This window comes from Triturus cristatus, chromosome 1_2 (genome assembly GCF_964204655.1).
Source record: "Triturus cristatus chromosome 1_2, aTriCri1.1, whole genome shotgun sequence".
NCBI lineage: Eukaryota > Metazoa > Chordata > Amphibia > Caudata > Salamandridae > Triturus > Triturus cristatus.
In genome coordinates, this window is record NC_140580.1 from 1106992869 (window position 1) to 1107008786 (window position 15918).

Genomic DNA, 15918 nt, shown 5'->3' on the forward strand with positions numbered 1-15918 from the left:
CCAGCAGCCACCTGGGAAGCCACAGGGAGCCCCACGGGACTATGCGGTGCGGCAGGGGTGATATGGGTCGTAGAGGGGGACTCCGCCAGGCCGCACCCCGATGACATAAGTGTTCGGAGCCCGAACGGCGCCGACCTCGGCTCTGGGCAGGCGACTGCCTGTCCGGAGGGCCGAGGTGTGCCCAAAGCATGGCTGTGAGCACCAGCAACCACCTGCGACGCCACAGGGAGACCCACTGGACTATGCTCCAGTTTTAAGTCCAAATTGACTGAGCTCAATAATGAGATCGCCGAACATAAAGAGTACCTGATGAAACAAAAAGTTGTGAAGTTACAAAAGGACATTAAACGCTTCGAGAAAGAGAAAGTGTACCCATATCTCAAAGCTGATTATGTCCCATCTAACACTAACTATTCATCTGATACTGATACCAATTCTTCCAGAAGAGGGTCTTCTACCAACAGTGACTCCAGTACTGAATACTCAAGACCTAATCAATATAGAGGGAAGAAGGGTAGACAAGGATATAATACCTATCCTCCGCCACTGTATCAAGGACCTGCCTCTTGGCAATACCCTATGTACCAGCAAGGCCCCCCACAATTTGGTCAACACTACCCACCCCAATTTACACCCCAAGGCATGAGCCAGCCTTTTTTAGGCAGAGGTTGGGGCAGAGGGCGAAGAAGAGGGGCCGTGCAGGAAGGGAAAAGAGTACAGTGGGAAGAACCCCCCCCAACGAGGAATGGAGACCAGGAGCCACAGCAGCAGGAAACAAACCTAGTTGTTAACCTGTCATCCAGACAATTGACACAGATAGAAGATGACGTCCTCCAAAAAGGACTAGGATTTGTCCCGACCCCCAGAGTTGATCTGTTCACGCAAACTTGTGAATTACATCAATTTTTCCGCAAGATCCGTCTCAGGTTTTTCTTTGAAGGAAAAGTGAAGACACCCGACACCGATTCGGGTCTTCGTAATCCTTCTACTTTCACCCCACATGCTGGGATGGTACCAAATGAAGTCCTGACCTACGAACAGGCAGTACTTAAGGAAGTGAAAACAATTCAAGGACGCAAATTCTTCAACAACATCAGTACTAAAGAGAGATTGGCTATTGAAACACTGGCCAATGATCCAACCATTACTATTAAACAAGCAGACAAAGGTGGGGCCACTGTCATAATGAGAACAACAGATTATGACACTGAATGTTTACGACAACTGGGAGATAGGAAATATTACACTCCTATTTCTAAAAATCCTACAGAACGCCTGAAAACAACCATTACCTGTCTGGTAGATTCAGCTAAAAGCCAAGTGTGGCTCAGCGAGAATGAGGCCTCTTTTCTCATCAAGAAGGAACCTAAGACCCCCTACTTCTACATCTTACCTAAAATCCATAAGGGGGTCACACCAGTACCAGGCCGTCCCATAGTGTCAGGTATTGATTCCATTCTCGAACCCCTTTCGCAATTTTGCGACCATTTCCTACAACCCTTGGTGAAAGATACACCGTCATACATACAGGACACCACTGATGTATTACGCCTACTTGATCAGATTCAGGATACTGATGACATCAACTTCCTCATTACCCTAGATGTTGAAGCCTTTACACAAATATTCCTCAAAGGGCCACTCTGGAGGTGATTGAGGAAGTTTTGAATACAATCCCCTGGGAGTCACTTACCCCTCCATCCTTCATTACAGACTGTGCCACATTAGCACTAACTGAAAACTTCTTTGAATTCAGGGGCCAACTTTATCACCAGACACAAGGTACTTCCATGGGGTGTACCTTTGCTCCTAGTGTGGCCTGTTTGTACATGGCATCTTTTGAGGGAGAACATATCTTCTGCGACACTAATCCATACCGCCACAATATTCGCCTATGGAAACGCTTTATCGATGATATTCTCATCTTTTGGACAGGAGATCGTGTGAGTTACACAGATTTCTTCACATGGATTAATAACCTCAATCCCTACTTAAACTTTACCATAACAGCATCCCCTACACAGACTGCCTTTCTTGATTTAACCATCAAGCTGACACAAGGCCACTTCTCAACTACTATGTACAGGAAGGCGACTGATCGCAACAGTCTGTTACACTTCCAGAGTCATCATCCTAGATCACTCAAAGAAAATTTGCCTTTTGGGCAATTCCTGAGAGTCAGGAGAAATTGCAGCACATTAGACACATACAAAAGTGAATCAGCAATCCTGGCCCAGAACCTGAAAGCAAGAAACTATCCACAGAGTCCCGCAATAACAATAGGGAAGGACTCCTGGAACATAGAAATGAGAAAATTGTTTCAGAAGCACTGACTTGTGTCACTACCTTTACACCGGTCTCTACACAATTGACCCAGGTGTTGAGAAAACACTGGGACATTCTCAATACAGGAACCATGTACCTTGAAATGCCACGCTTTGCATACAAGCGATCCAAAAACATCAAGTATATGCTCATACAAACCAGGCCCAAACCCCAGACTAAGTCCCTACAAAACACACTCTGGCAATTACCCCCGGTGAAAGGACATCTATCCCTGTGGGACTTGTAGTGCATGCACTTTTACTTCTATACATAAAACTGTCACACTTAACACCACCTTCGTTTGGGAACTGAGGTCCCACACTAATTGCAACACATCCAATTGCATCTATCTGCTTGTCTGTCCCTGTGATCTCTATTACGTGGGGATGACGACTCGCCCCGTCAAATTGCGTATCTCTGAGCACCGCAGCAGTTTTCGCTGCCACAAAAACAACACCAAATTATGTGTACATTTCCTTGAGCAGGGACACTCACCAGACTCGGTTAAATGGCTAATTCTAGAAGCCAACCCCCATCTTACCAAACCAAGTCTGTTCGCGAAAGAACAGAGATGGATACACCGTCTATCTTCTGATATTGTGGGCCTCAACGACGATATTCCTTGGGGCTCAATCAAAACCTGAATTATTCCACACTTCATTAATTGTTTGCCCCTGATGTTAGATGACGTAACAGTCTTACCACCTGACTCAAATTGGATTGACACACAGTCCTACACCCTATATGCACTACCTTCATTACCCTCCTTCAGAGGGTCTCTAACAATTATGATAAGTGTTTCCATATTGAACACCCTTACACTGGGTTTGCCGGCCTATATGTATTTTCAGATGCTTAGTCATGCTCTAGCCTCCTGTCTAAGATGGCCGCCACAGTAACGAACACCTTTGGTCATTCAATCGTTTTTCTTTCCCTATCCATGATGGCCGCCATTTCCTTCCACTACCCACACAGACGCATGCTCCGCCCTCCGCCTGTAGTCACATGACTAAGATTCTAGTTTTGAGTCCTCCCTCGCTGACGAATGAGTCACCTTCCGGACTCGGTGGTGAGGGTAGGTCTAAACGGACGACATGAGCTACTGGAAATGTGAGTAGACTCGCGCCCTGAGCACAGCCCTGCTAGCGTCTGACCTTATTTTCAAACTGTGAACCCGACCCGACCCGCACCTGCTTTAGAGTAAGGACTAGCAGCGCGTTTAGGACATTGCCTGACAGCTCGTGCCTCCCCTAATTAACTTAGGAGCCTATGCACCAGCAAACTCCAAATTTTTAACGCTGAATCTAAACACGGACTCGTTCAGCATACTTTAGCTTTTACGCTGAATCTCCGTGACCATTTCGCCGGTTTCCAACGGCATAGAGGCTGTCTATATTTGACTTTGGGTTAACTGCATTTGTCTCTGGTAATATTATTTTCCAGTTCTACCCATTCAATGGTCTCTTTATTTAGGGACCCTTTACTTCGTACCCAGTACAGCCGCACGATTAGTACCCCATGCTCCATATACACACGAGGGCATTTCAATCAATCCCCCCTCTAGTACAGTTAACCCTTTCACTCCCGAGGTGACAGGCAAATCGATCTCTGCATACAGCCCACGAGCCTAGTTGATTTCTTTCTGTACTTACTGTATATACTTGTTGCATCATTGAGGAATATTTTCATTCATTCTGGCTACTGATGTACAGATGTTACTCTAATTTTATTGCCATACGCTTGCTATTATTTTGTGCCAACATTGTGCTGCTTTCCATCATATCGTCTTTCATTTTTGCTTTACCTACACCATTGCTTGGTCCTGTGTACAGTTCTACTTTATGAGGAATTGTAGCTCAATGTGCACCCACCGAGTACTGTTGCTGTCTGAACTGATACTAAATAGGGTGAGTCCTTCTTTCAGTATTTCCCACTGCATTTTTACGAATTCCACACAGGTGAATAGCCACTTTTAGTTCACCGTGGGGATTCACCACCAATGAACTTGCTCTGATGCGTCTACTTGCATTAGAAGCCACCACTGTTTTTACCTTAAGAACGCTTGAAGAGTCACGTTTTTGGCTGTTTTTCTGTACCAATGTGTCAACAGTATTTTGTTCTAACTGGCATCACCCACCTTTTCCCTTGCAGGTAATACCAGACACCGACAGGTATTTTAAATAGGTGTCACTAACTCACGTGACACCATCATCCAGTCAAGAATACTGTTATTACTACATTCTCTTTAGTTGTAGATAGTGTTTTCCATAGGTCCTGAAGAATCGCGAGTGTATCAACTCCAAGCGAGAAACATGTTGACCATTTTTACATAGTTCACTCACACGAGACATTATACTCTGATGAGTGCTACACCTTCACGTTTTTAATCAGGGAAGGAGGCCCCCAGAATAAAATTAATTCCTAGCTGGCACTCTTAAACCTGTTTTATACCACTTATTCACATCTACACCACTTAGGCCTCCTCACCCGCACTTCACCATACGGCAGTTGGATTGAAGATCTCCGACAAAGTGTCCCTTATTAAGGGAGCCCGTTAGGCATTGCACCGCCGGCCCGACGAGGAGCAGCCCATATGAGGAAGCATGACACCTGCAAGGGTGTGTGAGGGCATTATTATCCAACAAATGGATTACCAACCTCCAACACATAGTGGATATAGTTGGTTCTAGCCTTCCTCTTGACTCTTCCCCTTCTATCATTATTGAGGAACAGCGGAAATATCCTTTTTGAGATCGTAGAGGGAGACCCAGCCGGGCCGCATCCTGATTACACCATATCTCCTTCGTATCTGGGGGGGCAAGAGCTTAATTGGCATCGGGGGCGCTCCCACCGGTGAGTCGGTCGAAGAGCCCGCAAGTAGCGGAGGCCCAGAGGACGCCCTAGGGACAGGAGTGACCCAAGGGAGGCCTGCAGAGCCGTGGCATAGGCCTCCATTTGGGTCCGAGTTGCCCCTGTGCCCGGGTAGGGCGGATAGGGGGTGGGCGACTCCCGGGGGCACACGTACAGAGGGCTCTGGGAGCTTGCGCCTCCGACAACAGGCGTAAGTGACATCATGGACCTCGGCGACATGCGCCGCGACTTACCCAGAAGGGGTGAACGACGTCTTCGGGCCCCAGAGGGCGAGCAACACCGCGACTGTAAACCATAGGGGCCTGCCGGCGACGAAGAGGCCGGACGACGAGATGGCTCCAACCGGGACAGTCGAGCTGAAAGGAGCTTCATCCAGCGCTCCCGCCAATACTTCGGCTTGAGGTGATGGCAGGCGTCGCAATCTGTTGAGTCGTGGTGTTCGCCCAAACACCACATACAGATATGATGTGGGTCCGTCGTGGACATTTGCCACAAACAGGAGGTACAGGTTTTAAAGCCCGAAGGCATTGCACACTGTTCCAGACGCGAAGCGTCAAAAGGGGCCTGAAAACAGGACAGAGGAACCGCTTATTCCGGATCCGCGTTGCACGCGGAAAAGAAGGAAACGGTCATCAGCGCACTGGGAGGGACTTATAGGACCTCGCTGATGTCACGTACGTGGACGTCGTCAGGACGGGGTCCTGTGGCGCCGTCCCCCAGCGCGCAGAGGTGCTGCTGCTAAGAATTTTCCGGATCCAGTCTGATGCCTGGGGATATTCTAAGTTAAGGAATCTGCGGCTAGATGTCTCTATCAGATATTACAAATTATTTGCGCATCTTAAATATTACCTGCATACATCTGTATTCTTATTATTTTCAATTATGAAACTGAGAAAAGCCCTGGAAAATGATGGGGGAAAAAATTCTACCTAGAATTTTGCAAGCAATGGATGGATAGGTCATTTTATTTGGTCCCTCCCGCAGCCTCATGGGGAGGGGGGGGCAACACTCTAAAACTTAAGCCTCAGTGCCAATGCCACAGATTTGTCTTTGTGCATCTACTGTCTTGAAACCTACAACCCAGTAGTCTTCCAAATTGAGAAGAAAATATAAAAATAATTTTACACTAAAAGGTTACTAAAACTAAAGCTCTTAACATTATGACATTGAAAATAATCTCTTGGGGTCTACTAACAGGGGTCACATCGTCCAGTTAAATATATTCCGCAAGCAGCGGATAAACAAATGTCTCAGCGACACGATGGGAGTTCTGGCGGTGTTCATAAAGGCAGCAGGGCTGTAAGAGGGAGCATTAAGACTTGTGGGTAGTGGCCAACCCAGGCACAGTTGCGTCTGTCGTTAGGAGGGGCGCTCATCTTCACTAGTACATCATCTGAAGGACACATGCTAAGATCCAAAGCTCCTCACAAGTGCAGACGGATATTGTGTCAGACGCCACTAAGGAGCTTCAAGTACAAGTTGCACTAGGCTCAATTTAATTTAGGTCCTAGGGAAATAGTTGTGGTGTCACACTCAAAGATTCTGAAAAGTAAATGCAGCTCCTCCGAGGAACAGTGATGCAACTAGTCAGTCGCAATACAGGGTGCACCGGGCGTGGTATCTTTTATGTACTTGAAAAGTGTGCGGGCCTCATATGCAACGGGATGTCCAGGGTTCCTTAAAGCAGCTCATGCAGGACATTCATATGGAATAACTGAAGGTCTTGTGTGTTTTTCTCCAGGATCAAGAACTTGGAGTTAAGGGAAGGCTTTTGGCACAAACAAAATACAATTTATGACTTTTTGTGCAGTGCGCTGAACACAAAGGATTTTGGGAGTGGTCACAATAAAATGATTATAGGGGACTATTTTACTTCAATATTAAGACACTCCTAGCTAGTGGACATTCTCGTGGTCTTCTATGCCTTTGGGGAAGTAGGGTAGGGTATCCCAAATCGCCCCTGTGTCTAGAAGTGTCTGACAGTAGCTTCCATGTATGTGGCATCCGCGGTTGACCAAGCTCTCCATAGCACAGAATCTGCATGGAGATGGCGGCCCACAGTCATTAGGTGGGTAAAAGAATGGTAGCTCGGTGGCATCGGAGTCAGGTACCTTCAACATAACAAGATGGGTAGGCCCCAAAAGTTGTTTAATAAAAAGGATGACAGTTATTTTATTCCTGAGCAGGGGCTCAGTAGGCACAGACCCGGCAGAATTTCAAGTTATCTGGCAGGATGTGGTCCAGAACCCTAGCAGTTTTTCCTCCATTTTCTTTCTATTTACCTTATGTTACAGATAGTGGTGGCTAACACAAATAAAAAGTGGTGAGCCGTTGGAGGGGGCACAGGGAGCACGGCGTAAAACTTACCTGATGCTGCTGGCCGCCTCGGTGCGCTTCTGCTTCTTGCTACTAGCAGTCCCTGGGACGGCCTCGGAGACTCCCCATCGAATCCCCATGCTGCTCTCACGCTACTACCAAGCATGACAGCAGCACTGGGATTGGCCCGAACAGGCTGGTTTAATGCTCTGTGTTGTTTCTCCAACCCAGCTGTGCAATACAGCTGAGTTGTAGAAACCTAACTGTGCATGTCTGTTTAACCGGCCGTCGACATGTGCACGTAGCAGTGCACATCACTCTGCCCCATCTGCCATGGCCCGGCCCGGCCGGGTCCCTCTCTACACAAACTGGCTCAGCCAGCAGCTGAAAAATAAAATAATAAAATATTGTTTAATTTTGCAGCTGCTGGCTCTGAGCCAGTGGGGCGACGCTCCTCCGCCATTGAGGAGGAGCCTCCGCTGGTTACAGATCAGGAAGCGGTGTTTAGAGCAGTTTCTAGGATGGGAGCAACTGACGTAAATGCTTTTGGCCATATCACAGCCTTGAATGTTGACCTTTACTCCACCTGGAGCCAGTATAGAGATTGCACATTCAGAGAAACTTGACACCGTTAATAACTTATGTATAAAGCTGTAAGCAGTATAGAGCATGCATGGTTTATGGGCAAATGGTGGCACATGGCCGTGTTGGCCGGAAGTGGGCACTCCGTACAATCGTGAGACTGTGATTTGATATCAGTTATTGTCTAGTGAGATTCAGTCTTTTGGAGGCCATGGCTGGTGTTCTAGAGGGATAGGTGTGGCCTCCTCCCAGGATGCACTGCTCCCACTCTTCTTGGATCTGAATGGAGGGCAGGATAATGTTTCTCTGGTAAAAGAAGGAAGTTTGGAAGAATCATGCAGAGATCTGGTTCAACAAGCAGATGGGCGAAAATCATTGCATACAAACCCGTTTATATACATCAGGCCATTGACAACATAGCAGAAGATATATATAGAAAAATTGCAAGGAATCAGAGAGCGGACCAGGGGCATCTAGAAAGTAAAGATTCTTGTTCTGAGATCTCTGGCAGCTTTGACAAGATCCATGAATAAATAAAATCTTCATCCTCCTTCGTCTCTAGATGGACATCACGGATGGTTCAGGAGGCCAAAGTCCTGCGATGAGAGATCGGGAGCGGCTAACTGGATCAGGGATTCTAGAAGTACCAGGGACCAGTGAAGCAGCACCCAGCGACACAGAGAGTGATGGAGATCATTATGTCGGGCACTGGGAGCCTGTCGAACAGCTTCACTGCAGGTGAAGTGACGCGTTCTGAGGGCGCTCCTCTTCGACCTGCGTGCCTTTGTGCCGCAGATCTTGCCTCCCTGGGCTGAAGGTCCCGCCTCTGTATAAAACCAAAGAAGGACCATATGCTGGGGCCCTGAGGGAGGCTGAACCCTCACCCTAGTCATGGATTAAAAATAGGAGGAAGAGAATAATAAGGCTGATCCCTTAAATGCCTTGGGGTCCAACCCAGGGAGAATAGGGACAGCAACAGTGCTCCATCTGCTGGACCTGGGACCAGCCGCTCAGCCGCAGAGCCGCGAGTCGGGGGGAAGGTGGTTATGGCCCCAGCATCAAAGCCCAGGTCTGTCTGCACTTGAAGAAGGAAAATACTTCTTGGAGGGGCCCAGGGCCGCCATTCTGAATACCTGGGGCATTCTGGGGAGACTTTTCATGATTTTCTATGTGCTGGCTGCAAAAAACGAAAAGCATAGTTTTGCAAACCAGAACGTTTCCTCGATTTTTATTGTTCTAAATATTTTAACATGATCGAGCACACCTTGCACATTCGGCTCGATACATTTCCAAAAACAGAAACAATAAATTCATATTATTTTCAGGGCAGATTAAAGACTTTGCGCCTTATTTACTCAATCCATATTTAATCAATCCATTCAGTACGTTGGTAGCACTGCAAAATGAAAAGTTGTCAAGTAATAGGGACACTGGATTTGTGATCCATTCAGGCCTTTGCTTACATTTATTAATAGAAGCAGAACTTTGTCCATATTACCTCACACCCCCTTGATTTCCAGAAATGTCTCCAGCAGCCTCTTGCCGACAGGGAGTTTTGTGGTAATGACCAGCTGAAGCATTTCTGCTGGTAATTCGAGGCAAACTTCTGGAAATGTTTCCAATCCTGCAGACAAGGCTGCAATGACGTTAAGATCTGCCTGCCATTTCGACAATAATTAGAGGCAAGTTCCGCATTGGGGCTTAGTGTTCATTCACAAGTAACCAAAAAAAAATTCTCAAAGGGTTACCGCAGTTAAACAGAAAGATGTGATGGTAAACAATATCTCCTTGGTGTTCCCATGAGCAAATAAATGTTCCTGCATGCAACCCTGATGTTGTGAAAAATGTTGATTTTACTGTAACCTGGCCACCATCAACGTATGCATTAAATAAAGTAGACTTTTGAGTATAAAAAAATAAATACATGTCCTCAATATGAGGCACACACAGAACAGATATAGGTAAATATTTTATGAATATATAGGTGTGAAATATTAGACAAATCAAGCTACTATTGTGCAAAATGTTGTTGATATATACCGGTCACTACTTATGTGATGTAGTGTACAAGCCTGCGGTGCACACACATGTAGTATTACAAACATCACACGTTTATTGAGAAAGGCCTGTAATACCAAATCTATATTATAAATGCACCTCAGGCCAAAACAGAAATACAAATGCAAATGTGTGGGGCCGGACTAGCACAAGGCATAGGTGTCCAGCTGCCTGGGGGTGGGGGCGCGGGGGTTGAAGGGGGGCGCGCCCATCCTTTTCAAAAAGGGACACGCGACACAGCCCACAGCTTCTCCCATCTATCCCTGTCTCAATGCTTGCTCCTTTTGTGCCCCCCCAACCCCATTCACTTTTTGGGTACAAGGTGTGCCTAGACCTCGCACCTTACACTTGCATGGGTTTGGTGGCTTTTAAAGAGGGTTGGTGGCGGGTGGTCGGTCAATAGTTAGCTCAGAATGCCTGGGGTGGGGCAGTGATTTCTCTCTTGTGTTTCATATTGTTGTCTTGGCTACCAAGGCTGAGAGACCCAAGGGAGGTGCCACCCTGCCCTGTGCTTCGAAGCCTTGATCCAGCGCTGCCCTATCCTGGGCCTCACAGCACTACACCGTGGCTACGATGCCCAGGTGAGCGCCGCTACTCCATGGCTGTGAGGCCCAGGCGAGGTCTCCTCTCCCCTGGGCTTTGTAGTGATTGTGTAGTACTGCGAGGTCCAGGAGGGGGGGCCACCTCCCCTCGGCCTCTCAGCACTGGCCCATGGCTCAGAACATCAGGGGAGTGGGATTCCCTCCCCTAGGCCTCGCAGCACTACACCACGGCTGTGAGGCGCAGATGAAGGAATAGATGCTCTTCAAAAATAAAATAAAGGTGTATTTCTTTACCCTGGGGAAGTGTTTCACATTAGCAGACCTGAAAAGCATTTATTTAAAATGACAGTGTTTAAACATGAACTTGGAATCAATCCTGCACCGCTGCCATTAGTGAACTAAGAGGCAAGTCAGTTGTCATACACACCATATATTTTGCCTATATTCTTATTATAAAATCGGCAGCATTATGCTCTATTAAATTAAACACAAGAGAGATCTTTGTACAGCGTACACCTAAACTCACGAATGTCAAGGTGCTCCTAGGTGATTATGAAGCAAAAGAAGGCGCAGGGAAGGAAAATATGTGCCCAGGATCAAACACTTTGGTCGCGCAATGAAACGGGGTGACGATAGGTTTTCTGTTTTTTGATTGTGCAGTTCAGCCACGAGATGGGTAACTCCTTCTCTCTCCTGCTTTACAGTGAAGGTTCTTGTTTTGTTTTTAATTCTTGGCACACAAGAAGAGAGCGTGGGTGGTACACAGAATATATGAAAGCTCAGCTTGTTTTGGGCTCGAGGGTCCAAGAGAACCTCAAGATGTGCTAGAGCCGGGCATCTGGCTTGAGCCCTTAGTGGCTCGCCCATCACTATTACTGCCCTGAGCATAAGGCCACATCAGTCCTTGACGCTGCAGCTTCCTACTAGCGGTGGGCAAGCCTACAAATTAACAGGGCGAGCCAAGCCAGAGCCGAGCCGAGAGTCAGTCCTGGCTCTAAGAGCCCACGCACGAGACGAGCTCTGGATATAGTTGGCATCTAAATCATGCAACAAACATCATGTAACACTAAGATAAAAAATCTTCAAAATTAAAATAAGTGTATTTTTTTTACGCGGAGAAGAGTTTCACCAGAGTGGATCTCTGCATTGAGATGTAATTATTAAGAGTGATCATTTTTAAAGATGAACTTAGACACATTTCTGCAAATCAGGGTGTGTGTGTACCCTATATGTGGGCTAGATTGTAATTACACATGAACATTATTATAGTTTATGAAATCAAACAAAATATAGGTTTTTGTACAGCACACAAACTTCACCAATGTATTTGCAGATGCGCTTTTACGTAAAAATTAACAAAAAGGAGGCTTGCTGAAATAAAGTATTTGCCTAGGATCACACAATTTGGTCAAGTAGGGAAGAAGAGATTGAGCCATGGTCTTCCAGTTTCACACTGTGCAATTGAGCCGATAGATGGGTATCTCTATCTGACCTCAAATATTAATGATTAGTGCTTAATTCTTGGAGGGTGACATTAGAGCACAGGTGCCGTGCAGAATCCACATTTTATTTTAGAAAGGTACACAGAGTGCAAACCTGGCAGAAGAACAGAACAGCCTTCGCAACGGATGCAGGCTATGTTATGAGTCTTTTTTTCAGAAGAAAGATTTTCAAGGATTTGCTGGGATTACTGAACCAAGGGTGTGCTTCAAACTGAGTTTCCCATCATATTTAGTCGGCTGCTGATGCCACTAGGCTTCTCCCGAAGGTGGACTGGTCACCTTTCTGTTGCCTATTGCTATGTTCGCGTGTCAGACAGGTACTAATAAGATGAAACCTTGGTCCAGATAGTGTTAACGTGTACAAATGACACAATAATGAGTTAATTCTATCACAAAATATGTCACGTTATGCTGCATAATTTGCCTTTTCTTGTCACATAATTTGGTCGTCACCTACCTCATAATTTTGCACTCCCTGCTGCATGATTACAGAGGTCCTGGTAAAATAACATGCTAGCCAGGAAACACATGTCATCATTGGAATACAGATATACGTTTTGTATAAACCCGAGCCAAGCTTTCCACCCGGTGTGACTAATACAGCTCCACTTAACGCAGCTTAAAACAAAAGGGCCTGTTCTTTTTAGGGCTATCATTTTTGTTTTTATTGCTTTACTCATATCCACATCTGCAAAGTTGCTTCTTGCAAAAAGTGCTTCACAGATGCCAGAAGAGTAACGGGTAATTAATGGCACTTCCTGTGATGTCACTTCCTGTGATGTCACGTTGTACGCAGATTAGAGGAGCCTTTCACATTCCCTTTCTGTCCAGGGTCCAACATTCCTGGAACCGGCACCGGAGCAGGGTTGCGAAAGGTGTGCCAAAAACAGTCAAGGCCCTTGTAACTTTTAAACTTTTGACGCAGCCTACAAAATCCACAGGAAAGGAGCTACTGCGCCCATAACCCGCACATGGTCGTCTTAAATCACACTTCAAGAGACAGAACATTAAGTGCGGAATGGATTGTATCGGCTCTAGCAGTTTCACAGACACTTTTTTTTCGCTCTAGTAAAGTTTGAAAAATCTGACAGTACCTGTCGGCGTAGAAGGGGAAACAAAACTTGCTCAGAGTCTGCAGAACTTCCTGTGGAGAGAAAGAGAGATCATTTAGAAATCTGCTGGGACCTATAAATGCAACAATAAATACACCATTGCAAGTGGATAATTGTCCCTAAGTTAAATATATATATAACTGCAACTCCTCTCATATATATATGTACACACACACTCACACACATATATATACACACACATATATATATACTCACACACAGGGCTTTAAGTGGGATGCAAAAACTGGGGGTCTCTCAAGGGGGCGTGGCAATGTAATTAAGGGCGCGGCTTAAAAACACATACGCTATAAATCTGTGCTTAGCATAGTGTGCCGCCCGACTTTTTGCTGTTTCTGTCATTGCATCCAGATATATGATACAACAAGTAACATCATACCTACAACAAGGCAGGACTATTGGCTTTGTCAATGGTTGTTAGTTGCATAAGATAAATAAGCAGCAACTATGGCTTGTATATAATCTTTAAAAAGCTTCCACTTAGAGCCCTGCTGACACCGCGACGATGTTGCTGCTCCCGCGTTTCAAAAAGAGAAGGGCAATCCAGAGAGAAAATGACGCTCTTTAAAGGATTTCCCTTCTCTTACAAGGCTCACCTGGCATGACGTCATTCTCCACTAGTGGAGAAGTGAGCAGTGTGAGCACGCGCACATCGATGTGCCTGCTGTCACTACAGTCCACAGAAATCAGACCGTCTGTGCCAGTGCACATAACAGAGCCCGGTAGAGACCCGTTTCGAGACCTTTGTAAAAAGAACTGACGGTGCCCAGACCCGGTGAGAACCGGCCCACTTACACTTACACTTACACTTACACTTACACACACACTTACACACACACTTACACACACACTTACACACACACTTACACTTACACTTACACACTTACACTTACACACTTACACACACACTTACACACACACACACACACACACACACACACACACACACACCCCTCCCCTCCCCCCCCCCGAAAACGGCGACCTCGTCAGCACAACAAAGAGCTGTGTATCCGATCATGCGAAAAACAAACCCAATCAAAACCAAATTTCATTTTAAATAAAATAAAAAAGACGAAACAAACTTCCCGTAGGAGCAGGGACGAGTGACTAGGCTCCGTTGAAGGGGGAGGGCTCAACGAGTATTAACACCCCTCCAGGGACGTTCTCCTCCCAGGCCATATGGATTACGGCGAACGCAAGCAAGCACATGGGTCTGCCCTGGCACGGCTGCCCCTGTTGGCACCGCTTGCATCGGTTACCTAGAAACGGGCGGCTGTGGGAATAGACAACGCTTCGCGACATCAACAGGGCAGGGAGGACTTTAGATGCGACCCTGGGGCCTCGCGGGTGGTTTCGTCTTGTTGAACGGTTGAGAAGTGTTACAAGACTGGCAGATACACTGCTCCCGTCTCTGCATTTCGCTGCGCTTCTAGTCTTTCTGATGGATAAAGTATATATTCCTTTCAGTAAATAAACGCATCAGCCGTACGTAACACCTGCCTTGCACAGAAAGTAGCCAATTGTCAAAATTCTCCTAAAACCATTTTAGCATAGATGTTCGGCCAAAAGCATAACTCTCGATACACAAACGGCCTCCTTTTTATCACAACGTTACATTCTAGCACATTAAGGAAACAAGCACTGTCAAAGCCAACAGGTCTGGCGCTCTGACTTTGCATAAGTTTCTGAATTTTTTTTTGTAAACTACACACGGGAACTTCATTTTGTTTAAAAGCGTACCCTGTCCAATAGCATAATGGCACCACTCACGGAGGTCAGCCGGTGGGTGAAGTGGGCAGAAATTGTGCCCCATGCTGTGGTGGGCTGAACAAAACTGTGAATGACACACGAACAGACCAATGAACGCTGAAAGCCCCAGAAGTATATTATAAATAACATACAGTGTATGCAAATCAAAAGGTCTTGGTTTCAAAAGACCTAAAAATAGGACCTGTTTTTGGACTATCCTGTCCTGGAAAGGTGACAAAACTCAAGTTGAGTGGCATGGCAATAGGCAGTGTCATATGAAGTGCATTTCTTCAGCAAAGTGAATTGTGCATCTTGGTGAGACCTAAGCAAAGGTGTACGTCATAAAAAGTTTATTACAAGGAAAGCCAGTTATAAACATACAGCTTCTTGAAAGATACACATTACACATCAGATGTTCCTTCCAAACACTAGGTAGTTTGACAACACACATGTGCAGGTAAGCAGTCCCCCAGGAACACGCATGCCACAGATTACCACGTTTCCTTGTTCTCAGCGTTCACAGTTGTGCTCATGGGGAAAGTACCACATCCTAGTTGTGCTTGTACACGCATGTCCACGTCAACATGTACCGGTGGCTTGTCAGTAGGCCACAACATTTGCAGGCTGTGGTTTGGGGAGCTGGGCATCACACGTCTTCGCCACATTTTATCCCGCTTGGAAGACCCGAAGAAATTCACCCCTTCAGATCCCCACAAAATACAGAGATGCTCTATTACATTTGCCGCCTTCAATGAATCATTTACGCCTACCTTTTTAGGTACAAGTTCTCTGAGCGGGCAAAGTCTTCTACAAACCCTGCACACCCCATCTGTTTCATGCAGC

The 15918-nt window shown here is 46.2% G+C and overlaps 1 protein-coding gene across 4 annotated transcripts in view; it reads right to left on the reverse strand.

Annotated features, from left to right (window-relative positions):
- The window catches only part of DENND1A (DENN domain containing 1A), a 1317400-nt gene that overhangs the window by 975053 nt on the left and 326429 nt on the right, over nt 1–15918 (reverse strand). For all 4 annotated transcript variants that reach the window (XM_085613741.1, XM_085613740.1, XM_085613739.1 and 1 more), the window contains exon 4: nt 13291–13340. In XM_085613741.1, coding sequence (XP_085469867.1) covers nt 13291–13340 — 50 coding nt within the window. The remainder of the gene's footprint in view (nt 1–13290; nt 13341–15918) is intronic.